The sequence below is a fragment of the Macaca mulatta genome, chromosome 16 (assembly GCF_049350105.2).
Source record: "Macaca mulatta isolate MMU2019108-1 chromosome 16, T2T-MMU8v2.0, whole genome shotgun sequence".
In the NCBI taxonomy this organism is placed as follows: domain Eukaryota; kingdom Metazoa; phylum Chordata; class Mammalia; order Primates; family Cercopithecidae; genus Macaca; species Macaca mulatta.
Genome location: NC_133421.1, coordinates 72,255,972 through 72,282,926, shown reverse-complemented (window position 1 = coordinate 72,282,926; position 26,955 = coordinate 72,255,972). Strand labels below are relative to the sequence as shown.

General features: G+C 45.0%; 1 protein-coding gene and 3 long non-coding RNA genes across 35 annotated transcripts in view; 2 read left to right on the top strand and 2 right to left on the bottom strand.

Moving 5' to 3' along the window:
* Positions 1-26,955, bottom strand: part of TLK2 (tousled like kinase 2) — a 165,293-nt gene that overhangs the window by 116,431 nt on the left and 21,907 nt on the right. For 6 of the 32 annotated variants that reach the window (XM_077972344.1, XM_077972316.1, XM_015120032.3 and 3 more), the window contains exons 1-2: positions 24,633-25,117; positions 22,701-22,786 (exon numbers count right to left, since the gene is read on the bottom strand). Coding sequence is in view for 22 of the 32 variants with exons in the window: in XM_077972316.1 (XP_077828442.1) it covers positions 22,701-22,781 (81 nt within the window). In the remaining 10 variants the exon portion in view is untranslated. Of the gene's footprint in view, positions 1-22,700; positions 22,787-23,122; positions 23,143-23,449; positions 23,504-23,886; positions 24,038-24,308; positions 24,514-24,632; positions 25,118-25,741; positions 26,140-26,220; positions 26,424-26,955 lie in introns of those variants that run through there. The other 26 variants (XM_015120033.3, XM_077972326.1, XM_015120035.3 and 23 more) reach the window with 19 other exon arrangements.
* LOC144335845 (uncharacterized) lies at positions 24-20,051 on the bottom strand. The gene is made up of 2 exons (XR_013407040.1): positions 19,515-20,051; positions 24-1,309 (listed from the first exon to the last, which is right to left on the bottom strand). It is a non-coding gene; the product is annotated as an uncharacterized LOC144335845 (long non-coding RNA).
* Positions 5,630-7,275, top strand: LOC144335849 (uncharacterized). Its single transcript, XR_013407044.1, has 3 exons — positions 5,630-5,776; positions 6,064-6,932; positions 7,067-7,275. It is a non-coding gene; the product is annotated as an uncharacterized LOC144335849 (long non-coding RNA).
* On the top strand, positions 18,466-21,461 carry LOC144335848 (uncharacterized). Its single transcript, XR_013407043.1, has 2 exons — positions 18,466-18,548; positions 20,095-21,461. It is a non-coding gene; the product is annotated as an uncharacterized LOC144335848 (long non-coding RNA).

The window sequence follows — 26,955 nt, the reverse complement described above, 5'->3', positions numbered from 1 at the left end:
TTTCTCTTCTATTTAGATTTCTCTTTCTATTACGGCAGAATGTTAGGTCACTGATTTTAGACCTTTCTTTTAAAGCTGAAGTTTCCTTCTAAAGCACTGTATTAGCTGTATCCCACAAATTTTGATATACTGTGTTTTCATTTTCATTTAGTTACAAATATTTTCTAGTATCCCACAAATTTCGATATATTGTTTTCATTTTCATTTAGTTATGAATATTTTCTAATTTCTTTTGCGAATTCTTTGACCCAAAGGTTATTTTCAAGTATGTTATTTCACTTTCAAATATTTGGAGATTTTCCAGATATCTTTTTCATTTCTAGTTTAATTCCATTGTACTCAGAGTAGACACTACATTTTAATCCTTTTAAATTTGTTGAAATGTGTTTTGCAGCCCAGCATATGGTCTATTTTGGTAAATGTTCCATGTGCACTTCAAAAGAATGTGGGCAGAGTGTTCTATAAATGTCAATTAAGTATAGTCCATTGAGAGTATTGTCCAAATCTTCTATAACCTTACTGATTTTGTGCCTGCTTGTTCTATCAGTTATTGAGGGAGATGTTATAATTTCCAAATGTAATTGTGGATTTGTCTATTTCTCCTTTCAACTGTCAGTTTTTGCTTCCACTCTGTTACTGGATGCATATACATTTAGGACCGCTGTGTCTTCTCAAAAAATTGATCCTCCTTTCTTGATGAATTGTGCTTTATTACCCCTAGCAATATTTTTCTTGTTCTGAGGTCTCCTTTGTCTAATAAAATCACTCTAACTTTTTTATACTTAGTGTTTATACTTGGCTTTTTTATACTTAGTGATACTGTTTATACAGTATCTTTTTCCATTCTTTTAAATATAAAGATATAATTATCCAGATGTGGTGGTACACACTTGTAGTCTTCCCTATTTGGGAGGCTGAGGCGGGAGGATCACTTGAGCCCAGGAGTTTAAGGCTACAGTAAACTATGATCATAACTGCAAAGAGCCACTGCACTCCAGCTTGGGCAACATAGGGAGACCCTCACCTCTTTGAAAAATAAAATCACAATAACAAAGGCCCGATCTAGGAAATTCATTGTAATAAAAGGTTTGCTAGTAAAAGCAGGATCCCATTATAGCAAATGGCACTCTAAAAAGTTCTGTAAGAAAGGCCCATAATAAGAATTTTGTTCTAATCTTTTATTTTAGAAATAAAGAAAACTTTGGAGAACTTGGTAAAATAAATTTTTCACAAGAAATAATTCTTTTTTTTTTAGACAGAGTCTTGCTCTGTCACCCAGGCTGGAATGCAGTTGCACGGTCTTAGCTCACTGCAACCTCTGCCTCCCAGGTTCAAGCAATTCTCGTGCCTCAGCCTCCCGAGTAGCTGGGATTACAGGCACATGCCACCATGCCCGGCTAATTTTTTGTATTTTTAGTAGAGACAGGGTTTTACCATGTTGCCCAGGCTGGTCTCAAACTCCTAGCTCAGGCAATCCGCCCACCTCGGCCTCACAAAGTGCTAGGATTACAGGCGTGAGCCACCTTGCCTGGCCAACAAATAATTCTATACAACAAATGGCTCCTTCAGTTCTCATCCAGAGTATGTAACAATTTTCTCTTTGTTTTCCTTACTGAGTACTATCAGTAGGTAAAAAATAGGCTGGCACGGTGCCTAACACCTGTAATCCCAACGCTCTGGGAAGCTGAGGCGGGCGAATCACTTGAACCAAGGAGTTCGAGACCAGGCTGGGCAACATGGCAAAACACCGTCTTTTTTTTTTTTTTTTTTTTTTTTGGAAGATGGAGTCTTACTCTGTCACCCAGCCTGGAGTGTAGCAACTCAATCTCAGCTCACTGCAACCTCCGCCTCCTGGGTTCAAGCGATTCCTCTATCTCAGCCTCCTGAGTAGCTGGGACAACAAGCGCACGCCAACAAGCCTGGCTAATTTTTGTGTTATTAGTAGACGCAGCGTTTTACCATGGTCGCCAGGCTGGTCTCCAACTCCTGACCTTGGGTGATCCACCCGCCTCAGCCTCCCAAAGTGCTGGGATTACAGGCATGAGTCATCACGCCCAGCCAACCTCGTCTTTACGAAAAATACAAAAATTAGCTGGGGATAGTGGCGCATGCCTGCGGTCCCAGCTACTCAGGGAGGCTGAGGTGGGAGGATCTCTTGAGCCCCTGGAGGTTGAGGCTGCAGAGAGCCATGACTGCGCCACTGCACTCCAACCTAGGTGACAGAGAGAGAACATGTCTCAAACAAACATATAAACCAAAGAAAATAGCTGATCAAGAGTTGAGACCTTTTAACTTTTGCTCCAGTATCAATCAAGCAAGACATACAGGTCCTACCTCACTTTTCCCCACATAAAATATTCTAATCATCTCTAGAAAAATCCTCTTCTAAAATCAGCTACCAAATAATAATACAGTATTCAAAAAGACAGGGCTTGGCTGGGCCCAGTGGCTCACGCCTGTAATCCCAACACTTTGGGAGGCCAAGGCGGGTGGAGAACTTGAGGTCAGGAGTTCGAGACCAAAATGGCAAAACCTCTATTAAAAATACAAAAAATTAGCTGGGTGTGGTGGTGCACACCTGTAATTACAGCTACTCGGGAGGCTGAGAAAGGAGAATTGCTTGAACCCAGGAGGAAGAGGTTGCAGTGACCTGAGATTGTGCCATTGTACTCCAGCCTGGGCGACAGAGGAAGACTGTCTCAAAAAAAAAAAAAGGGCTTTATACGACACTATCAACTATGTTTAAGTTACCTAAATCTTTTAACTTTCTAATTCATTACATGGTGCTACTGTTTTCTCTCCAGGACCTAAAAAACTAGAAATTTTAACTTTTGATAATATGTATATTACAAATTAATTCCAATATCCCAAAACCTGAAAGCCCTAAGGAATCTGTTACAGTAAACGAAATTTTACTTGCACTAGTACTTGCAGAATTTAATGTGAACCCTCATTTAAACCTATTTTACCACAGAGAATCCAAAAGAAATATGGACATTATCAGGTATAAAGGTTTGTTCTTCATATCTTCAGTAAGTCCAAGAAATAATAATGAGGATCTCTGAATTATTTTTCACTGACACAGTCTAGTTAAAATGTCAGATTTGGCTGGGCACAATGGCTCACACCTGTAATCCTAGCACTTTGGGAGGCCAAGGTGGGTAGATCACCTGAGGTCAGGAGTTCGAGACTAGCCTGGCCAACATGGTAAAACCCCATATCTACTAAAAATACAAAAGATTAGCTGAGCATGGTGGCACGGGACTGTAAACCCAACTACTCAGGAGGCTGAGGCAGGAGAATCACTTGATCCTTGGAGGTGGAGTTTGCAGTAAGCCAAGATTGTGCCACTGCACTCTAGCCCGGGCAACAAGAGCAAAACTCTGTCTCAAAAAAATACAATACCATACCATACCACACCATATCATACCATACCATACCATGCAATACAATACAAATGTCAGACAGACTTGACTTTAGCTCAACTTTTATCAACTCCTAATAGATGAAAGGATTTCAACTGCCTGCAGTAAAACTTACCACAAACTATCTAAAGGTCTGATTAATAAAATTGGAGAAATAAAGTACTGCTTAATAAATTCAGTCTAATAATGGGGGGAAAAGCCTTTTAAAACATGGTCTCAAGAGTGCAAGGAATAACAGTAAAAGGTTGGGAATTAGATTTATTCCAGTCTCTTCCACAATGACTCTCCACACAACATCTCTAATAATTATGTACATAGCTTCTGCTCAAATACTTCCTGTAAAAGAAAAATACTGTGTAGAGAAAAACAAAGCAGTGTGCTTAATTCAGGTCAACTGACTACAAGACAGTGGTTTCTTTAACCTACTTTGAGTCACAGAATATTTTTTTTTCTAAGACAGGGTCTCACTCTAGTACCCAAGTTGAAGTGTAGAAGTGCAAATACAACTCACTCTAGCCTTGACCTCAACCTCGAAGGCTCAGGTGATCCTCCCCCTTCAGCCTCCTGGATATAGGCACATGCCACCATGCCGGCTGATTGCTTGTATTTTTTGTAGAGATGGGGTTTTAGCACTTTGCCCAGGCTGGTCTCAAACTCCTGGGCTCAATGGTCCTCCTGCCTCAGCTGCCCAAAGTGCTGGGATTATAGGCATGAGCCACTGTGCCCAGCCAAATAACTTTTTAAGAATGTAATAAAACCACGGACTCTTTCTAAAGACATATATATATACACACACACAAATACTTACACATCATTTTACAGAGTTCAAGGACCCTGATGCCTGTCCACCCCTTGCCATATTTGACTATGGGAGACAAATTCCTCCTCTCCATGGAGAAGAATGTGGCTATATCTACTAATATCACAAATGCATATAACCTTGGAAAAAGCAATTCCACTTCTAGGGATTTATCCTGTAAACATAACTGAATGTGTGTTAAATGACATTATGTACAAGATTATTCACTATAGCACTATTTATATCAACAAAACACTGCTGTCCATCTAAGTGTCCATCAACAGGAAACGGTTCAGACATACAATGAAATACAAAGCAGCCTTGAAAAAAAGAACAAAGAAGCTCTATATGTATGAATGTAAAACAATTCCTGGAATATCTTAAGCACGAGAAGCAAAATGCACAATAGTTTATATAATATAGTTGCATTTTTTTAAAATGGAAGGGTTGAATATGCATACGTATTTGCAGACATAGCTCTCAAATATAAGAAACTTAATAACAGTTGTCTCTAGGAAGGAAATCAGGTGGATAAGGGAGAAATGTAGAAGAGCTGTTTCACTGTATATCTGTGAAAGATTCTGAATTTTGTACTATATATTAACTAGTAAAAAATTTTAATTTTTCGGCCAGGCACGATGGCTCACACCTGTAATCATAGCACTTTCAGAGGCAGAGGTGGGTGGATTGCCTGAGCTCAGCAGTTCGAGACCAAAGCCTGGACAACATGGTGAAACCTCGTCTCTACTAAAATACAAAAAAAAATTAGCTGGACATGGCAGCGTGCGCCGGTAATCCCAGCTACTCGGGAGGCTGAGACACGAGAATCGCTTGAACCTGGGAGGCAGAGGTTGCAGTAAGCCGAAATCATGACATTGCACTCCAGCCTGGGTAACAGAGTAAGACTCCATCTCCAAAATAATAATAATAATAACAATTTTTAAATTTTTTTACCAAATACCTAGACTTCAAGGAAACTACAAGATTAATTCCTTAAAAACAAGCCCCGGCCAGGCGTGGTGGCTCACGCATGTAATCCCATCACTTTGGGAGGCTGAGGTGGGAGGATCACTTGAGCCTGGGAGGCAGAGGTTGCAGTGAACCAAGACTGAGCCACTGCACTCCAGCCTGGGTGCAAGAGTGAGACGCTATCTTAAAAAAAAAAAAAAAAAAAAAAAAAAGCCTCTGCCCTGGACTCTAAACTCTTTTGCTAAGCTTCAAATCCAAGCTATCCTGTACTAATCATTCTTTAATTTATTCCTAATAATATTGTATCAAAATTTTTCTGAGGTTTTTTTTTTTTTTTGAGATGCAGTTTCCCTCCCGTTGCCTGGGCCAGAGTGCAATGGTGTGATCTTGGCTCACCGCCACCTCATCACGCCTGGCCATGAGGTTGTTTATCTACAGTAATCTTTCCTTTTGCTTTTTTTTTTTTTTTTTTTTTGGCAATAGGGTCTTGCTCTGTCACCCAGGCTGTAGTGCAGTGGTGCAATTTTGGCTCACAGCAACCTCCGCCTCCAGGTTCAAGTGATCCTCCTGCCTCAGCCTCCCAGTAGTTAAGGTTACAAGTGCCCACCACCATGCCCATACAAAAAATTTTGTATTTTTTAGTAGAGACAGGGTTTCACCATGTTGGCCAGGCTGGTCTTAAACTCCTGACCTCCAGTGATTCACCTGCCTTGGTCTCCCAAAGTGCTAGGATGATAGGCACGAGCCACCACACCCAGTCAATCTACAGTAATCTTAATTCTGCTTTCTGACCAATACACAATGAACAAGTTAATTATACTCCCTTATTCTGGGCTCATAATACCTTCCCATCAGCATATCCATCCTCAGCTATGTGCCATAGGCATCTGAGTCCCTGTTTGTCTGATTATAAATGCCTCAAGACTATACAATGCATCGGGGCCAGGCACAGTGGCTCACGCCTGTAATCCCAGCACTTTGGGAGGCCGAGGCAGGTGAATCACTTGAGATGGGTGGATGACCTGAGGTCAGGAGTTCAAGACCAACCTGGGCAACGTGGTGAAACCCCTTCTCTATCAAAAATATTGGCCAGGTGCAGTGGCTTATGCCTGTAATCCCAACATTTTGAGAGGCCAAGGCAGGCAGATCCCTTGAGGCCAGGAGTTCGAGATCAGCCTGGCCAACAAGGTGAAACCCCATCTCTACTGAAAATACAAAAATCAGCCAGGTACAGTGACGCACACCTGTAGCCCCAGCTACTCAGAAGGCTGAGGCACGAGAATCACCTGAACCTGGGAGATGGTGGTTGCAGTGCGTCAAGATCATGCCACTGCACTCCAGCCTGGGCAACAGAGCAAGACTCTGTCTCAAACAAACAAACAAACAAATTAGCTTGGGGTGGTGGTGTCTGTCCCTGTAGTCCCCTCTACCAGGAGGCAGAAGTGGGAGGATCACTCAGCCCAGGGGGTCGAGACTGCAGTGAACCGTGATCGTGCCACTGCACTCCAGCCTAGGCAACAAAGACCTTGTGTCAAAAAAAAAAAGTATACAGTACATCTGACTGATTTTTTAAAATTCCCCTAACAACCTAAATACAGTATAGATGTGTAAAAGTTGGTTGAACTCAACTGCTGCAAAATTTGGACACTAACCTTTTGACACAGGCCGGGCATGGTGGTTCATGCCTGTAATTCCAGTGCTTTGGGAGGCCAAGGCGGGCAGAACACCTGAGGTCAGGAGTTCAAGACCAGCCGGGCCAACATGGTGAAACCCTGTTTCTACTAAAAATACAAAAAATAAGCCAGGTGCGGTGGCTCACACTTGTAATGTCAACACTTTGGGAGGCTGATGCAGGCGGATCACTTGTGGTCAGAAGTTGGAGACCAGCTTGGCCAAGATGGCGAAACCCTACTTAGTCTCCACTAAAATGCAAAAAATAGCCAGGCGTGGTGGCGAGCACCTGTAGTCCCAGCTACTCGGGAGGCTGAGGTATGTGAATTGCTTCAACCAGGGAGGTGGAGGTTGCAATAACCTGAGATCAAGCCATTACACTCCAACCTGGGCAAAGAGTGAGACTCCATCTCAAAAAAAAAAAAAAAAAAAAAAAAATTTGATACAGTTATTATATCTCTTTTCCTTCATCTTAACCAGACATAAGCAGGTCAAATGGCTTTTCAAAAGAAATTAACTGAGATGTGTTTTGTTCTAGCTGGTCAACTGTCAATATAATGGAGACTGGATAAGTTAGTCTGACGCTAGTAACTACTGCTAAATTTGAACATTAAATCTGGCTGAAGTTAATAACAGAAGATATCCTGAATTGGAGGATCCTGAGATCAGCTGTACCTTCAGATGATATTTTAATTCCACAATTAATCCTTAGTAGTCCTTTAGAGTCAGGTAGAACAGGAACTAAGTGATCAACAACACTGGCTGCAGTTTATGTACTAAAAGTCACATATATACGTTTTATAGAAGCAAAATTATCAGTCATACAGCTCACATCCATTAAAACATATACCAGCACCTTGTAATCTTTACGCAGGCAACATTACCAGTCCTCAAAGGACTGATTATAATACTATTTGAGGCCATACTCATTTTTTTTTTTTTTTTTGAGACAGTCTCATTCAGTCACCTAGGCTGGAGTGCAATGGCCATCTTGGCTCACTGCTTCCTCCATTCCCTGGGCTGAAGCGATCCAGTGATAAGCATCATCTTTTATTACGACGACAATAAAATCTTGAGGTTGTGTTCACTTAATCTGGTTGCAGCTGGTCTTTTGGGAGGGAATAAACTAGGGCCATCAATAAAATTCTCTTTGTAGAAAAAATTTTCTTAAATGAAATAAAATCCAATACTCAATTTTAAAATAAAATTCTAGCTGGGCATGGTGGCTCATGCTTGTAATCCCAGCACTTTGGGAGGCTGAGGCAGGTGGATCACTTGAGGTCAAGAGTTCGAGACCAGTCTGGCCAGCATGGTGAAACCCCATCTCTACTAAAAATACAAAAATTAGCCAGGCGTGACGGCACGCACCTGTAGTCCCAGCTACTTGAGAGGCTGAGACAGGAGAATCGCTTGAACCCGCGAGACAGTGGTTACAGTGAGCTGAGATCGTACCCCTGCATTCCAGCCTAGGCAACAGAGTGAGACCCTATCTCAAAAACAAAATAAAATACAGTAAAACTCTAGTACAGCAAATATGGATAGTAAATGTGTGATATTCTAAAAGCAACCTATGGTTTGACTAACATGAAAGGCTATCCTATGGCCGGGAGCAGTGGCTCACGCCTGTAATCCCAACACTTTAGGAGGCCGAGGCGGGCGGATCACCTGAAGTCAGGAGTTCAAGACCAGCTTGGCCAATATGGTGAAACCCCGTCTTTACTAAAAATACAAAAATTAGCCAGGCATGGTGGTGGGCACCTGTAATCTCAGCTAGTTGGAAGGCTGAGGCAGGAGAATCGCTTGAACCTGGGAGGTGGAGGTTGCAGTGAGCCAAGGTTGCACCATTGCATTCCAGCCTGGGTGGCAGAGCAAGACTCCATCTCAAAAAAAAAAAAAAAAAAAAAAAAAGGCTATCCTGTGTAACTCGCCAAGTTACAAAGTAGCTTAGTTCTTACTTACCGGGCCAATAATACTATTTGTAATAGTTGCAATTAGACTATCATTACTAGCTCATCTGCATCCGTTAACAGAATTTTTAAGACTTCCAAAGCTTTTGTAGAATGTGAATTAAAAGAACCACTATTTTCTAGCTGTCCCTTATCAATAAGGCCTGAGAGGAGGTCAACAAGAATACAGTTTAATATGATCCAACAATTCGACTTCTGGATCTGCAGCCACAAGAATTTAAAGCAGGGACTGTGAGACTAGAGCTATTTTCATAGCAGCAGCATTTGTTTTTTATAGCACTATTCACAATAGCCAAATGGTCAAAGTAACCCAAGGGTCCATCAACAGATGAATAAATAAGATGTGGTATATGCATACAATGAAATATTACTCAGCCTTAAAAAGGAAATGAAATTCTGACATATACTACAACACAGATTAACCTTGAAGACACTATGCTAAGTGAAACAATCCAGTCAAAAGGACAAATACTGTTATGATTTCATTCACGTTAGTACCTAGAGTAGTCAAATTCACAGAGATGGAAAAACGGAATGATAGTTGCCAGGGGCTTGAGAGAGAGGTGGAGAATGGGGAGTTATTGGTAGGTTTCTTTGCTGTTGTTGCTTCGTTTTTTGAGACGGCGTCTCGCTCTGTCACCCAGACTGGAGTGCAGTGGCATGATCTCGGCTCATTGCAACCTCCACCTCCCAGGTTCAAGTGATTGTCTTGCATCAGCCTCCTAAGTAGCTGGGATTACAGGTACGCACCCAACATGCCCGGCTAATTTTTTTGTATTTTTAGTAGAGATGGGGGTTTCACTATGTTGGCCAGGCTGGTCTCGAACTCCTGATTTCGTGATCTGCCCACCTCGGCCTCCCAAAATAGTGAAATTACAGGCTTGAACCACCGTGCCTGGCCTGGGAGTTATTATTTAATGGGCATGGAGTTTCAATTTGGGAAGGCGAAAAAGTTCTGGGCCGGGCGCAGTAACTCACACCTGTAATCCCAGCATTTTGGAAGGCCAAGGCAGGCGGATCACCTGAGAGGTCAGAAGTTCAAGACCAGCCTGGCCAACATGGTGAAACTCTGTCTCTACAAAAATACAAAAAAATAACCCAGGTATGGTGGGTGCCTGTAATCCCAGCTACTTGTGAGGCTGAGGTGGAAGAATCACTTGAACCCTGGAGGCCAAGGTTGCAGTGAGCCGAGATTGTGCCATTGCACTCCAGCCTGGGTGACAGAGCGAGACTATCTCAAAAAAAAAAAAAAAAAAGTTCTGAAGATGGATGGTGGTGATAGTTGTATAACCATATGAATGCACTTAATGCCACCGTACACATAAACATGAATAAAAGGGTAAATGTTATATTTTACCACAATTTTTTAAAAAAGAAGTTCAAAGTCAGGCGTGATGGGTCATGCCTGTAATCCCAGCACTTTGGGAGGCCGAGGTGGGTGGATTACTTTAGGTCAGGAGTTGGAGATCAGCCTGGTCAACATGGTGAAACCCCATCTCTACTAAAAGTACAAAAATTAGCCGGACGTGGTGGCAGACGCCTGTAATCCCAGCTACTCGGGAAACTGAGGCAAGAGAATCGTTTGAACCTGGGAGGCGGAGATTGCAGTAAGCCAAGATCGCACTACTGCACTCCAGCCTGGGCAACAGAGTGAGACTGAGTCTCAAAAAAGAAGCTGTTTAATAATAAATCTCTATCTCCCTCATCTAGTTAGGACTAGAAAACAGACATCATCCTTATTTTGAGACTATTTTTAGAAAAATGTTTCACCTTTATTTTCCTTGCTGCTGTCTTCAGAGAATACTTAATGGGCAAAACAAGGTACTTTTCTTGCTCCTATGGTATTTTTCTAACATCATTATTTTATTCTATGCAACCCATGTTCCCAAAAGGCTATATATATACAAAATGAAGGAAAGAATTTTGGCAGATTTTATCCTATAGAACCTTTGTTCCTGAAGGTTTATATTTTAACACCACCACTCATTCTTTCATACTACTAATACTTAACTGGAATTTTTGGAATTTATTATCCCCTATCTCAAACCTGGCTTCCTTTTTGTGTAGTTCATCAAACATAAAATTTTAAATTGGAAGTACCCAGAGAATTGAAATGACTCCTAAGTTAACTAGAGCTAGCTAACTTCTTAGCAGATTCTAGTATCAAAGCTATATTATTCCTATTCCAATCCTTTGCAATATATGCAGTATTTTAGAAAAAAGATATGTTAAGAGTAAGATATGGGGGCCAGGCGCGGTGGCTCACGTCTGTAATCCCAGCGCTTTGGGAGGCCAAGACGGGTGGATCATGAGATCAGGAGATCGAGACCATCCTGGCCAACATGGTGAAAACCCATCTCTACTAAAAATATAAAAATTAGCAGGGCATGGTGGCATGCTCCTATAGTCCCAGCTACTAGGGAGGCTGAGGCAGAAGAACTGCTTGAACCTGGGAGGCGGAGCTTGCAGTGAGCTGAGATCACGCCACTGCACTCTAGCCTGGGGACAGAGCGAGACTCCGTCTCAAAAATAAATAAATAAATAAATAAATAAATAAATAAATAAATAAAATACTTAGCTAACCATGGCCAACATACTAGAAAGTAGATTCCAAACTAATCTCATCACATCTAGTAATAGCCAGGATCAAGTGAGGAACCTAACAATTTAAGACCCAGACAAGGTAGAGAGGAAGAATAGAACTAAGCCAAATTATCCCTAGACCCAGGTTTGAAATAAGAAACCACTGATAATATACCTTATTTGTTTTCCCTCTCATGGCCTTTCTTAAAAATAAAATTTTAAGAAATCTTTCCATTTAATCTGAATTTAACTAAAAGTAGACAGAGAACAAGAAATAAAATAAATGACTTTAAAGGCCAAGAGTGACGACAACGCCAATGCTAACCACCTATAGGCAGGAAGGAAGAAGGAAGCAGATGAAAAGTGAAAGTCACAAGGAGGTAAACTTTACAGTGACACCAGAGTTCACACACACTAAGTGTTAGTTTTATATTATTGACTGCAAAGCAATGAAATAAAGAATTACTTCCATAAGAAGCCAAGAATCCAGAGACACAAGACCAGAACTCAAAAAAATCACTTCTGCTGGGTGCAGTGGCACATGCCTGTAGTCTCAGCTACTTAGGAGGCTGGGGTGGGAAAATCACTTGAGCCCAGGAGTTCAAGGCCAGCCTAGGGATGAAGTCCTGTCTCTAAAAGTTAAAATTTAAAAATAAAAAATGATTCCAATCTGAAGTCATTTGTAGATTAAATTCTAAAGAAAAATTTTTGAAATTAGTGCAGGCATGGTGGCTCACACCTACAATCCCAGCATTTTGAGAGGCCAAGGCGGGTGAATCACCTGAGGTCAGGAGTTTGAGACCGGCCTGGCCAACATGGTGAAATCCCGTCTCTACTGAAAATACAAAAATTAGCTGGGTGCAGGGGCGCATGCCTGAAGGCCCAGCTACTTGGGAGGCTGAAGCAGGAGAATCACTTGAACTCGGGAGGCGGAGGTTGCAGTGAGCCGAGATGATGCCATTGCACTCCAGCCTGGCAACAGAGCAAGACTCCACCTCAAAAAAAAAAAAAAAGAAAAGAAAAGAAAAAGAAAAAGAAAGAAAAAGAAAAATCAATGAAATTAAGCTATAATTTGAGAGGCCTGGGAGTATAGGGAGAGAAGAAAGTCAAAGCCCAGGCCCTGCCCAATGAGGGGAGTGTGGGAAAGCCACCCCATACATTAGAAGACCCATGGGCTACACCCTCAGGATAAGAGCGACTCAGCTCTTACAAAATTTCAATGTATAGGTTTATGTAGACTAGGCAAATTTAAAGAGAAAATTAATCAAGTGGAAGATAGGTCACAAGAAACTACCAAGCATTTAGATAAGAAAACAAAAAGACAAGTAATACGAGAGACAGGGTAAGAGGCAGAGAAAACACAGTGAGGTCTAGTGTATGTTTAGCATGCCAGAGAAGACAGAATAAGACAGAAGCAATATATGTCAAGATAATGGCTGAGAATATTCTATAACAGGCCAGGTGTGATGGCCCACGCCTGTAATCCCAACACCTTGGGAGGCCAAAGCAGGTGGATCACTTGAGGTCAGGAGTTTGAGAACAGCCTGGCCAACATGGTGAAACCCATCTCTTCTAAAAATACAAAAATTACTTTTTTTTTTTGTGGCAGGCGCCTGTAATTCCAGCTACTCGGGAGGCTGATACAGGGAGAATTGCTTGAACTTGGAAGGCAGAGATTGCAGTGAGAGGAGATGGCGCCACTACACTCCAGCCTGGGCGACAGAGTGAGTCGACTATATCTCAAAAAACTAAAACTAAAAATAAATAAAGAGCCTAATGGAAGCCAGTGGACAACTGTGAACAATGGACTTTAGTTAATAACGTATCATCAATTGTAACAAAGACACTAATAATGCAAAATGTTAATAATGAGAAAGTAGGGTGAGGAAGTATATGGGAACTCTGTATTAGCTGCTCAATTTTCTGTAAATCTAAAAGTGCTCTAGAAAATATACAGACTGAGCATGGTGGCTCACACCTGTAATCCCAGCACTTTGAGAGGCCAAGGCTGGCACATCACCTGAGGTCAGGAGTTCGAGATCAGCTTGGCCAAAATGGTGAAACCCTGTCTCTACTAAAAATACAAAAAAAAAAAAAATTAGCCGGCCATGGTAGCACATGCCTTTAGTCCCAGATACTCAGGAGGTTGAGGCAGGAGAACCACTCAAGCCAAGAAGGCAGAGGTTTCAGTGAGCCGAGATCGCACCACTGCACTCAAGCCTGAGTGACACAGTGAGACCATGTCTCAAAAAAAAAAAAAAAAATTTATATATATATGTATACACACACACACACACACATACATACATACAATTAAATATAAAATGGCAATAGCATGTGAATTGTGAGGGGAATAAATGGAGTTAAATCTTCAAGGTCACCAGTCTGGGCAAAATGGCGAAACCAAGTTTCTACAAAAATACAGAAATTTGCTAGATGCCGATGGGAGGCATTTTTTTTTTAATTTATAAAAAGAAAAAATACAAAAATTATTCAAGGGTGGTGGTGTGCGCCTGTAGTCCCAGCTACTCAGGAGGCTGAGGCAGTAGGAGCACCTGAGCCCAGGAGGTCAAGGCTGCAGTGAGCCATGATCATGCCACTTTACTCCAGCCTGGGTGACAGAGTGACACCCCATCTCAAAAAAAAAAAAAAAAAAAAAAAAAAAATCTTCAAGGCCCTTGTACTGACGAAGAGGAACACAGAGGTATTAACATTAATCTTTGATAAGTTAAAAATATGTGTTGTAATTTCTGTAGTAACCAAAAAAAGTAACCAAAACAGAAAGGGTACAAGACTTCCAAACTAGAAGAGGCAATAGGGAGCCTTACTATTAAGAGTTATGAATAAAAGCAGTCTGGATTAAGGCAGCAGCAATTGGGGCAGAAAAACACTTCAGAAATTTCAGAGAAAGGGGCATGAGTTGGTACTTGACTACATGTGAAATAAGGAGGGAATCAAATAAATACTAAAGTAAATTAATCCACAGTTCCTTAAAATGCATCAGTATAAGTATAGGCCATTTCAGGCCGGGCGCGGTGGCTCAAGCCTGTAATCCCAGCACTTTGGGAGGCCGAGACGGGCGGATCACGAGGTCACAAGATCAAGACCATCCTAGCTAACATGGTGAAATCCCGTCTCTACTAAAAAAAATACAAAAAACTAGCCGGGCGAGGTGGCGGGCGCCTGTAGTCCCAGCTACTCCGGAGGCTGAGGCAGGAGAATGGTGTGAACCCGGGAGGCGGAGCTTGCAGTGAGCTGAGATCCGGCCACTGCACTCCAGCCTGGGTGCCAGAGCGAGACTCCATGTCAAAAAAAAAATAAAATAAAATAAAATAAAATAAGTATAGGCCATTTCTCAGCATTCATGCTTATTGAGCATCGTCAGGCATGTAATTAAATTAAATGTAAGACATATAAACATTTTTTAAAAATGAAAGTGACCCGCTTTGGTGTGTGAAATAGTTGACACTAGATATTCATAACTGAAAGCTTCTAATTGCTGCAATGAACTACATGAAAATAAAGGTATCAGTTGGTTAAATACCTTTTCAGAAGTCAAATCTGATTATATAACCTGATGTATCAGACTTAAAAATGTATAAAAGGGCATGGTGCTGTAATTCCAGTACTTTGGGAGGCCAAGGCAGGTAGATCACCTGAGGTCAGGAGTTCCAGACCAGTCTGGCCAACATAGTAAACCCCCATCTCTGCTAAAAATACAAAAATTATCTGGGCATGATGGCATGCACCTGTAATCCCAGCTACTCGGGAGGCTGAGGCAGGAGAACTGCTTGAACCCGGGAAGCAGAGGCTGCTGTGAGCTCAGATCATGCCACTGCACTCCAGCCTGGGCGACAAAAGTGAAACTCCGTCTCCAAAAAAAAAAAAAAAAAAGTGAGAACTTAAAAGATACTTACCGCTGGGCATGGTGGCTCACGCCTGTAATCCCAGCTCTTTGGGAGGCCAAGGCGGGTGGATCACTTGAGGTCGGGAGTTCAAGAACAGCCTGACCAACATGAAGAAACCCCGTCTCTACTGAAAATACAAAATTAGCCGGGTGTGTTGGCGCATGCCTGTAATCCCAGCTACTTGGGAGGCTGAGGCAGGAAAATCACTTGAACCCGGGAGGCAGAGGTTGTGGTGAGCCAAGATCGTGCCATTGCATTCCAGCCTGGGCAACAAGAGTGTTCCAGTCTGGGCAACAAGAGTGAAACTCCGGCCGGGCGCGGTGGCTCACGCCTGTAATCCCAGCACTTTGGGAGGCCGAGGCGGGCGGATCACAAGGTCAGGAGATCGAGACCATCCTGGCTAACACTGTGAAACCCCGTCTCTACTAAAAATGCAAAAAATTAGCCGGGCGAGGCGGCGGGCGCCTGTAGTCCCAGCTACTCGGGAGGCTGAGGCAGGAGAATGGCGTGAACCCGGGAGGCGGAGCTTGCAGTGAGCCGAGATCGCGCCACTGCACTCCAGCCTGGGCGACTAAGCAAGACTCTGTCTCAAAAAAAAAAAAAAAAAAAAAAAAGAGTGAAACTCCGTCTCAAGAAAAAAAAAAAAAGACACTTGCTAAGGATTTAAATAAAGAACTCCTGCAGATTAAACTAATAAATTTTTATAGACATCTCCTTGTTGACTTGCTTTTTTTTTTTTTTTTTTGAACAGAGTCTCACTCTGTTGCCCAGGCTGGAGTGCACAGTGGCGCAATCTCAGCTCACTGCAACCTCCACCTCCCGGGTTCAAGCAATTCTCCTGCCTCAGCCTCCTGAGCAGCTGGGACTACAGGAGCCTGCTGACTTATCTAGTCTTTCTAGGGTAGTTAACTTAGTTCTCTTGGAAACAATTCTTCTATTTTGCAATCATATTTCTCTTTTTTTTTTTTTTTTTTTGAGACAGAGTCTCGCTCTGTCACCCAGGCTGGAGTGCAGTGGCATGATCTCGGCTCACTGCAACCTCCAACTCCCTGGTTCAAGTGATTCTCCTGCCTTAGCCTCCTGAGTAGCTGGGATTACAGGCACGTGCCACCACGCCCAGCTTATTTTTGTATTTTTAGTAGAGACAGGTTTCATTATATTGGCCAGGATGGTCTCGATCTCCTGACCTCGTGATCCGCCCACCTCGGCCTCCCAAAGTGCTGGGACTACAGGCGTAAGCCACCACACCCGGCCTGCAGTATTTCACTGTTTTATGCGATTGTGTATTAAACTGAATAATTACAACACAAGTGTAAGTTATTGTAAAATGATCCTTGACATGGTTATAATTCAACTGGTAGGAGCAATGTGATAAGCATCAGTCAGTATGGCTTATAGAGAATGGAGAATGCCTATTAATCCAGTGAATTGATTATGTACAGATTTGTTAACCACTATCCCTATTATAAAAGATCTAAATTAACTTCTTATTGCTTTTGTTGTACTGTTGGAACAGTACCTGGCACACACTATTATAAGTATTTGCTACTATATTAGCATTGATACTCAAACTAGGTACAAGTAACAATGCATGAAAGGGTGAAATTCTGCCTACTTTACATGGTCTCCAGAACCGCTGAGACTACCTGTACTTGAACTGTCAAAAGGGAGCAGGGTGTGGAATATAAATGGCAACAGGTTGATTGAAAACATATGAATTCAAGATATAGTCAGTTTCACATTACTAGAAGTAGATTATCCAGTGCTTACAGGAAGAGATCTTAAAAAAGAGGTAGGAGAGGCCAGGCGTGGTGGCTCACGCCTGTCATCCCAGCACTTTGGGAGGCCGAGGTGGGCGTATCACAAGGTCAAGAGACAGAGACCATCCTGGCCAACTAACATGGCGAAACCCCGTCTCCACTAAAAATATAAAAATTAGCTGAGCGTAGTGGCCCACGCCTGTAGTCCCAGCTACTCGGGAGGTTGAGGCAAGAGAATCGCTTGAACCTGGGAGGCGGAGGCTGCAGTGAGCCAAGATCGTGCCACTGCACTCCAGCCCAGCGAGACTCCGTCTCAAAAAAAAAAAAAAAAAGGTAGGACAGCTCACATGTCAGGTCAACAAGACATAAAGAACTAGGAGTTGGGCGCGGTGGCTCACACCTGTAATCCCAGCACTTTGGGAGGCCAAGGTGGGCGGATCACGAGGTCAGGAGATCAAGACCATCCTGGCTAATACAGTGAAACCCCGTTTCTACTAAAAATACAAAAAATTAGCCAGACGTGATGGTGGGCACCTGTAGTCCCAATTACTCGGGAGGCTGAGCTTGCAGTGAGCAGAGATCGTGCCACTGTACTCCAGCCTGGGCAACAGAGCAAGACTCTATCTCAAAAAAAAAAAAAAAAAAAAGAACTAGGTTCACAACCCAATTTAACCTTATCACCTCAAAACTGCTAAGACGATGGTTCCAGGTCCTCCTAAAAAGGGGCAGCTAGACTAGGGAGCCGCTATAGACTTTTCGGTGCACATTACACTACTTTCCCCTCATCAATTCATGAATGACAGAAAATGTCAATCTTTTAAACAAAAACCAAATAGTGCATCCCAAAATCCAAAACAAATGACCTTGGTTTAACATTATTATGAAGTAAATATGCTGAGAAACTGAGTACATATAAACACACTATGCAAGAAAATTAAAAATTTGCACTATGCAAGAAAATTAGAAATAAAAAATTAAAAACCCAAATATAGGTAATGAGCCACTTAAATATAAGTAATAGATGTGGAGATTTGGCCATTTTGTTTTAGTCTAAGTAATGCAGTGTGTATCTAATTTGCAGGTGGAAAAAAACTTGAAAGTTATACAACAGAAGATTTACAATAACCAGAAAGTTCAAAGACTGTAGCTACTTGTAACACTCTTGTCCACTAGGAAAGAATCCACAGTGGCACTGACTTTCTTCCTTCTATGGACATCAAAAAGTACTGAAAATGTTATGAATAGTTAGGAGAAACTCAAGAGACAGCCCAAGAGGCTGAACCAGTCCCACTAGATGGCACCATCACAGGGAAGTCACTCTACTCTCTCATTTGGAGATGCAGGGGCTGAAATCTTTTTTGATCTTCAAAAAACAAAGCTGTCATCAACACAGTGATACTCTTTTTTTTTTTTTCTTTTTGAGACGGAGTGGAGTCTTGCTCTGTCGCCCAGGCTGGAGTGCAGTGGTGCGATCTCGGCTTACTGCAAGCCCCGCCTCCTGGGTTCACGCCATTCTCCTGCCTCAGCCTCCTGGGTAGCTGGGACTACAGGCACCCGCCACCACGCCTGGCTAATTTTTTGTATATTTTTGTAGAGATGGGGTTTCACCGTGTTAGCCAGAATGGTCTCGATCTCCTCACCTCATGATCTGCCTGCCTCGGCCTCCCAAAGTGCTGGGATTACAGGGGTGAGCCACTGTGCTCGGCCCTAACACGGTGTGATATTCTCATTGAGAAATAAGGATCCGAAATGAGAATTCAAAGCCAGGGAGAGGAGTTTTTCCAAAAACACCCTTTTCTCCCAGTATCATCATCCCCTCCACACTCCCATTTCAAATCAACAGTCTGAGAGGTACAATGTCTTACTGGTAAAAGAAGTAATACAAAGGCTGGGCACGGTGGCTCACGCCTATAATCCCAGCACTTTGGGAGGCCGAGGCAGGTGGATCACCTGAGGTCAGGAGTTCCAGACCAGCCTGGCCAACATGGTGAAACTCCGTCTCTACTAAAAATACAAAAAATCAGCTGGGCATGGTGGCACGTGCCTGTAATCCCAGCTACTTGGGAGGCTGAGGCAGGAGAATTGCTTGAACCCAGGAAGCGGAGGTTGCAGTGAGCTGAGATTGCACCATTGCACTCCAGCCTGGGCAACAAGAGTGAAACTCTGTCTCAAAAAAAAAAAAAAAAAAGGCCGGGCGCGGTGGCTCAGGCCTGTAATCCCAGCACTTTGGGAGGCCAAGACGGGTGGATCACGAGGTCAGGAGATCGAGACCATCCTGCCTAACACGGTGAAACCCTGTCTCTACTAAAAAATACAAAAAACAAGCTGGGCGAGGTGGCAGGCGCCTGTAGTCCCAGCTACTCAGGAGGCTGAAGCAGGAGAATGGTGTAAACCCGGGAGGCGGAGCTTGCAGTGAGCTGAGATCCGGCCACTGCACTCCAGCCTGGGCCACTGAGCGAGACTCCGTTGCACAAAAAAAAAAAAAAAAAAAAAAAAAAAAGAAGTCATACAAAATGGAGATTTTATTTTCCCAGCTCTGCAAACTACAGAATTAATTTTTTTCTTCAAGTTTCTTTGTTATGGAAAAAAAAAATACTCTCCTGCTAGTCCTCAAGTAACAAATTCATTGTAATCAACAATACTAACCATGACTGGAAATATCAAAATAACATACAACTACTGAAGCCGGGCATGGTGGCTCACGCCTGTAATCCCAGCACTTTGGGAGGCCGAGAAAGGCAGATCATAAGGTTGGGAGTTCGAGACCAGCCTGGACAATACGGTGGAACCCCCATCTACTAAAAATACAAAAATTAGCTGGGCGTGGTGGCGGGTGCCTGCAGTCCCAGCTACTCAGGAGGCTGAGGCAGGAGAATCGCTTGAACCCGGGAGGCAGAGATTGCAGGAGGCCAAGATTGTGCCACTGCACTCCAGCCTAGGCGACAGAGCGACTGTCTCAAACAAACAAACAACTAATGGAATAAAAACATCTGGAAATAAAGCTGGGTGCAGTGAGTGGCTCATGCCTGTAATCCCAACACTTTGGGAGGCCAGGCAGGTGAATCATTTGAGGTCAGGAGTTCAAGACCAGCCTGGCCAACATGGTAAAATCCCATCTCTACTAAAAATACAAAAGTTAACAGTGTGCTAGTGCCGCAGGCCTGTAATCCCAGCTATCTGGGAGGTTGAGGCAGGAGAATCACTTAAGACTGGGAGGTGGAGGTTGAGGTGAGCTGAGATCCTGCCACTGCACACCAGCCTGGGCTAGAGAGTGAGACCCTCTCAAAAACAAAGAAAAAAACTGGAAATAGGTAAATTTCTTTTTCTGTACAGAGAACTTCTTTCTATGTTGAAGGCAGAATTTTCTATTAAACAGATAGGCTACTGTATTAAAGTTTTCTGATACCTTAGTTACATGATTTTAAGCTGGAGCTAGACAGCAACATGTTGAATGTCACTCATTCTTATCACTTATGCCCCACTCCATCAAAAGTATACTTGGATACAGTCATCAAGAACCTAAAAACAGAACAACAACCCTAATGACAAAGATCAGTGAGCTTAAACTATGTACAATTTGAATACAAACTTACTGACTTACAGGATGGGGGAGGGGGGGTGTCGGGGGACCATTTAAACAGACAGATCTGGATATTAGCCTTATGCTCAATCTTCAAGTGAAAAGACAAATCAGAGGTCATTTAGAGATCAATTTAGTATTCAAATACATTGCTCACTTCTACTTGAAGCTACTTCACCTAGATCAGAGAGTTTACATTTGTACATGCAACTTCAATATACAATGTCCAGGAGTACAGCCACTCTAAAGTGCCACAAAAGTAAAACTGTCTAAGTGGCCAAAGAAATTAAGAATATGTAACAAATCCTGTGTTCCCACAGCACCTTGTTACAGCTGTAATACAGATCTCATCACGGTATCATCTCGCTCTCCCCAAACTGCAGATGTGGAGGTACTGTGCTCAAGCATCAGCCCTAATATCTTGCACAATGCCTAGCATACAGCAAGTGCTCAATATTTGTTGAATAAACAAAAAGTATCAAGCTGGCTGGGTGCGGTGGCTCATGCCTGTAATCCTAGCACTTTGGAAGGCCAAGGCGGGCAGATCACTTGAGGTCAGGAGTTCGAGACCCAGCCTGGCCAACACGGAGAAACCCCGTCTCTACTAAAAATAAAAAAAAAATAGCCAGGTGTGGTGGTGCATGCCTGTAATCCCAGCTACTCAGGATGCTGAGGCAGGAGAATCACTTGAACCCGGGAGGCAGAGGTTGCAGTGAGCCGAGATCGTGCCACTGCACTCTAGCCTGGGCAACAGAGCAAGGCTCTGTCTCAAAAAAAAAAAAAAACAAAAAAAACGAAACCCTATCAAGCTATCCCAGCTCACCAAAATGTGAGACCCATCAAAGAAGCCCATTTTTCCAACTAAACCTCAACACGCCTTCTCCTTGGAGAAGCTATTAACTGAGCACGAGATCAACACCCAGGTTACCATGAGACAGGATTTCTTGAAAAGCACAGAAAGAAATGTTGTATCACATTGGTTAAAGATCAAAAGCTCAGTCAGGCACAGTGGCTCCCGCCTGTGATCCCAGTACTTTGGGAGGCCGAGGTGGGTGGATCACCTGAGGGGAGGAGTTCAAGACCGGCCTGGCCAAGATGGTGAAACCCAGTCTCTACTAAAAATACAAAAATCAGCTGGGCGTAGTGGCGGGCGCCTGTAATCCCAGCTATTCAGGAGGCTGGGGCAGGAGAATCCCTTGAACCCAGGAGGCGGAGGCTGCAGTGAGCTGAGATCACGTCATTCCACTCCAGCCTGGGCGACAAGAGCAAAATTATGTCTCAAAAAAAAAAAAACTCAATAGCTCATACATTCACACACCTCAAGCCCAAGGAATGTGATCTTGGACCAATGAAGCTTTTAAATAAAATATTGTAAATATACTTTGCATACTGCATTAAAATCAAACATTTTACACATTGTAAAATCATCCTATGAGAGCAGAGGGGTGGACCAGTGGGTACAAAAGCACGCATAGGAAACTGTAACATTGCTTAACTTCATAGGTGCCCATTAATGGGGGCCTAATCTAATATTATGCTCCTGCAACAAAAATAAAAACTAAGAAGGAAGAATGAGAAGAGCAACAAACCAGTCTGAGGGTGCAACCAGTAAAGAGTCTGCAGACTTCACAGAGGCCAATTTTTCAAAACTCTACCATGTAACTACCTCCAAAGTCCAATGTAACAAAGCTATGCAATGCTTTATAATTTTCTTTCTGAATGACTGACAAGTTTTAACAAAATATGGCATAGAATCTATACACACATCCTGTTAGTTTCCTTGTAACAAGAACCATGAGAAACCTCTCCTATACCAGCCAGGAAGAAGAAACATATATTCCCATATAGAACATTTTCAAACCTACTATGTTAAATGACTACTGGAATGACTAGTAGGACCTAAAAGTTCATTGAAATTAAGACCCAAATCATCTCCTCTGCAAACTATCAGAAGGGCCTACCCAAGTTGCTCTTAATCATTTAAAAAATGTGTTTAAATCAGAATATGAATAGTGTTCATTATCATCATTTTACTCACCTTACTAACACCTACTCCAGTAAACCTGGCCTCCAATAATTCCTGCCGTCGTGGGTCCAGGCTATGCAATTCTTCCATCATTTCTACTGAAAAAGAAAAAAGTAGGCTGTGAAACCATAAATACTAATATGTGAGGCGGCAATTTTTTGTAGAACAAAACTCATAGTAATTATTTCACTGAATGATCAAATGCAGTTAAATCTCAAGTAAATACAGCATACGAGTGGTAGACTACTATGTGCTGCATCAAACAGTAATACATTTAAAACATCTAAAGCAGCTCAGAAGTCCTCTTCTATGACAGTCACTTATTCTTCCCTAGTTCTGATCTGATTTTAACAGCAAAAATAAACCCCTCAAACCCTTCATATAATCTCTGTAACAAAGTTGAGCACAGGGGAAAAAACAAAACAAGAACTAGCCTGCAAAAAGAAAATTCCTTCTATCAGCCTTCGAATCTAGCTAAGTATCTTCAGATATTTATTTCCCACTCAGGAAATAGTCCTTAAACTAAAAATATAAACCATTGACAATAATTTCAAAAGAATATAGGATGAATCAGAAGCTACAAATAACTGCAAAAACACTATAATACAGCTCCTTTCTCTGAAGAGCTCACAGTAGCTCATGAGAAAAGGAATTAATTATTTTAAATTTAATAGAGAGCCCACGGTGAAACCATCCACCTCCATTCACTCAGGAAATTAATATAGCTCCATAACAATCCCTTTAAAAAATCGTTTTCTGACCACTCCCTGCAGTAGGTTTCTCTTGATTCTGGACATCTGCTTTTAGCCCTTCTTCCAAGCAGGGAGGGGCAGGAGGACACCATTTTTAAACTTCCATAACCAATTAATGCACAGGCTACTTTCAACAAATATGTCCATCCTTTGCAAGAGACCAACTCCTACACGACCCATTGAAAACCTCCCTTTAAAATTAACAGTGGAAAAGAAGCATACATCATTACATAGAACCCCTTCGAACACATTATTAAGTAGTTGGAATGGTTGGTGTGATTTTAAAGTTACTGAAAAAATGAATCGAACATTCTCCTCTGCAATCCAACAACTCCACAATCTCCAGTAACAACCCCCTTACAAGTCCTTCAGTTTCATTTCCCTTCCTGGATTGAGAGCCTGGGGCAAAGGGGAATGAAAAGGTGACAAATTAAAGTTTCACCCACACAAGCAAGTGCAGGTTAGAGAGAGAATTAGGAAATTCTCAGAAAGGTTGAAATGCATCTTTATAAAAAGAAAAAGAAGGAAAAAAAAAGACTGGGGGAATGAGTTTCCCCCGTGGCCTTCCTCGCCTCTTGCCCTGCCCTAATCGAGGTCGGAATGGCAGAGGTTGCAGTCTCTCCCAAACCCCAAGGTCTCTCGCAACATTTCCCAAACCTATCCATCCCCAGGCCCGGCCCGGAAAATGACGCCCCGGCGGTTATTCCGTTTAATGTCAACTCATGTTAAGGAAATAGCCACTCCGTCTAATTCCAGCGGGGCCTTGGACTGGGATCCTCCCTGCAGCCAACAGCCGGGAAGCAGGGGCGACGGGGCCTGGTCCCGGCGCCCCTCGCCGGCTCCAAACTTTCCCCAACTCCAGGCCCACCTGTCACGGAGGAAGGGAGGGCCGGCTCTCGGGGGCGCCCGGGAGGCTGCCGAGGCCTCCAGCTGCCGGGGCGCCCCCGTCTCTCCTCCGGCCGCCGGCCCCAATCCCAGGCCAGGGCCGCCTGGGCCTCCCCCATCTTCGGCCCGGCCCCTCGGCAACCCGCAGCCCTCAGGGAGCCCCTCCCGCCTCAGCGCCCAGGAGCTGCGGTCCGGAGCCGGCCCCGAGCTGGGGCCCAGGTCGCAGGCTCCTCAGGCCACAGGGGTCCCTGGGACGGTTAATGCCCCAGGCCTGGCGCCCTCCCCCGCCCGGGGCTCAGCCTCTCACCTGCCGCCGCCGCCGCCGCTCCACGCTCCTCCCGGGAGGGGCCCCGACCCGACCCGGCTGCGGGCCGCTCCGCTCTCCCCCTGGGCAGGCCCGGGGCGGAGCCGGGGCCTCTCCTGAACGCCGCAACCCCCCGCCCGGGCAGCCGCCGCCGGCGCCCGGCTCCACGAGAGGGCGGGCGGGGGAGGGGGGGCACGAAGGCCGCAGATCCCCGGGCTCGCGTACAGAGCCAGGCGCCCGACGCGGGCCCGGGCCCGGGCGGCCGCGGGGGGCGCGGGACCGGCCTCCTGGCGCCGGACAAAGGCCAAGGGAGGCGCAGGAGGGCCCAGGCCGGGCCAGGAGGTGGGGGCCCGCTCGGCTGGGGGCCACTCGGGTGCGGCGCGGAGGGCGGGGGGGGTCGGAACCGCTGGTGCCCAGGACCCGCCTCCGGCCCCTTAATCCGGATCGGTTCGGTCCGGATTAGTAGTGATCGGTGTAAACACACTAGTGAAACCGCGTGTTTCCTCGCGAGATTTGCACGGCTGGGAGGCAGGGGGGGGTCCTGGGGGGGGTGGGGGAAGCGCCGACAGTGGGGGAGGAGGGGGAGGGGACGAGGAAGGTTGGGGGGGGTCCCCGCTGCCCCGGCGCCCCGCCTCCTCCAATCAGCGGCCGCGCTGCCGGGCAGGGGTTAACCAGGGGACCCCGCGCCGACCGAGGAGGCCGCGCCTCGCCGGGCGGCTGAGGGCGGGTGACGGGCGGCGCCGGCGGACTGGCCGCGACGCGAGGGGAGGTCTGGCGGCCGGGGGCGCCCTGCGACTGCCGGAGGCCAGAGGCCTGGAGGACCTGCCGCCGCCTTTGTCACCGGTCCCCGCCCCGCTGGACTTGCCCGGGCCGGGGCAGTGGGGCCGGCGCTGGAGGGGCTTGACCGCCCAGGTCCACCCATTCTTGGATCTGCCTCGCCGGCCCCCGCGCCCTCCCAACCCCAGCCCAACCCCTAGGCTCCGCGAGTTTGGGTGAGAAGTGCGGCGGCTTTTCCCAGGGATGGAGTTTAGAAGACGCTAATCCTATGTGCGAGCGGCGGACCCCACCCGGACTTCCCGGAGGCGCCCGGTTAGTGAAGCGACGGCGCCCACCTGCGTTCGCGGACTCGCGGCCGCCACTCCCCGAAGCAGCCGGCCCACCCCAGCCCCGCGCGGCGCCCCGGAGGGCGGGCTGCACTCCACGTACCTGGCTAGCAGAGCGTCTCCAGGGACAAAAGGTGCCCTGGGATCAAAGCCGAGCCCCCGCCCCCGCCGGGATGCTGCCCTCCGGAGGGAGGGGCGCTGCCCCCAAGGCACTGTCCCCGGGCACCCAGGGAGAGGTTCCATTTCAACCTCCGATGAAAAAAACGGCCCTCCCAGGTACTTAGGAGGGTCTGAGGGTAAGTGCCAAGACGGAGAAACACGCCGGCCCCTGACAGAATATCTCCTGAGGAATGAGAACTATCTAGTGGGCAAGGAGGGCTTCCTGCATAGCAGAGGGCACCCACTCTGATCGCGCAGCGCCAAGGGGAAAAAATCACACTCTTCACCGGCTCCCCTGAGCCAGGACAGTCTCCGGTGCAGCCACCCACCTTATAATTTTCCGCGGATGCTGCCTTGATCAGATGTCGGAAGATGACTTTAAGGACTACAAGCGAAATCTCAAGGGGAAAATTCAGACCTTGAACAACAGCCTTGAACTTTTTCAGGGTTAAACAAGTACTCCCAAGTGGAGTTTCTGTCCTTATTTCTTCGTTCTTCTCTAAATTCTTCCATATATTACCAAAACACAGACCTGCCAAAACGACACAGGATGGCGCTTTGCTTTTTGTTAGTTCTCCAACCTTCCAAACCCTTGGGGCACATTCAAGCGCTGTGGAAAAACTCCATTAAACCAAGAGTCGTCTTACTCCAGATCCCAGACTGCTTGGGAAGTTGGACATGCATATTCCCAAAGAGAATAGTGTTGGAAGGAGAGAGGAGAGCAGCCAGGGGGTGGGGGGTAGAGGGTAGGAAGAGAGGGCAAGATGGACGACTACCACTCGAGGCCAGCCTCTACTGCCTGATAGGGCGGGAGAACCTAAGAGCCCGTCCAAGGCAACACAAAAGCCAGTGAGGGTAGGTCTTTAATTGCAGCCAACGATCAAGAAAGCAACTCCATCAAATGACACTGCCTTTTTAAAACTTTATTTTTTTCTGAGTCAGACTCTCGTTCTGTCGCCCAGGCTGGAGTGCAGTGGTGCGATCTTGGCTCACTGCAACCTCTGCCTCCTGGGTTCAAGCAGTTCTCCCTGCGTCAGACTCCTGAGTAGCTGGGATTACAGGCA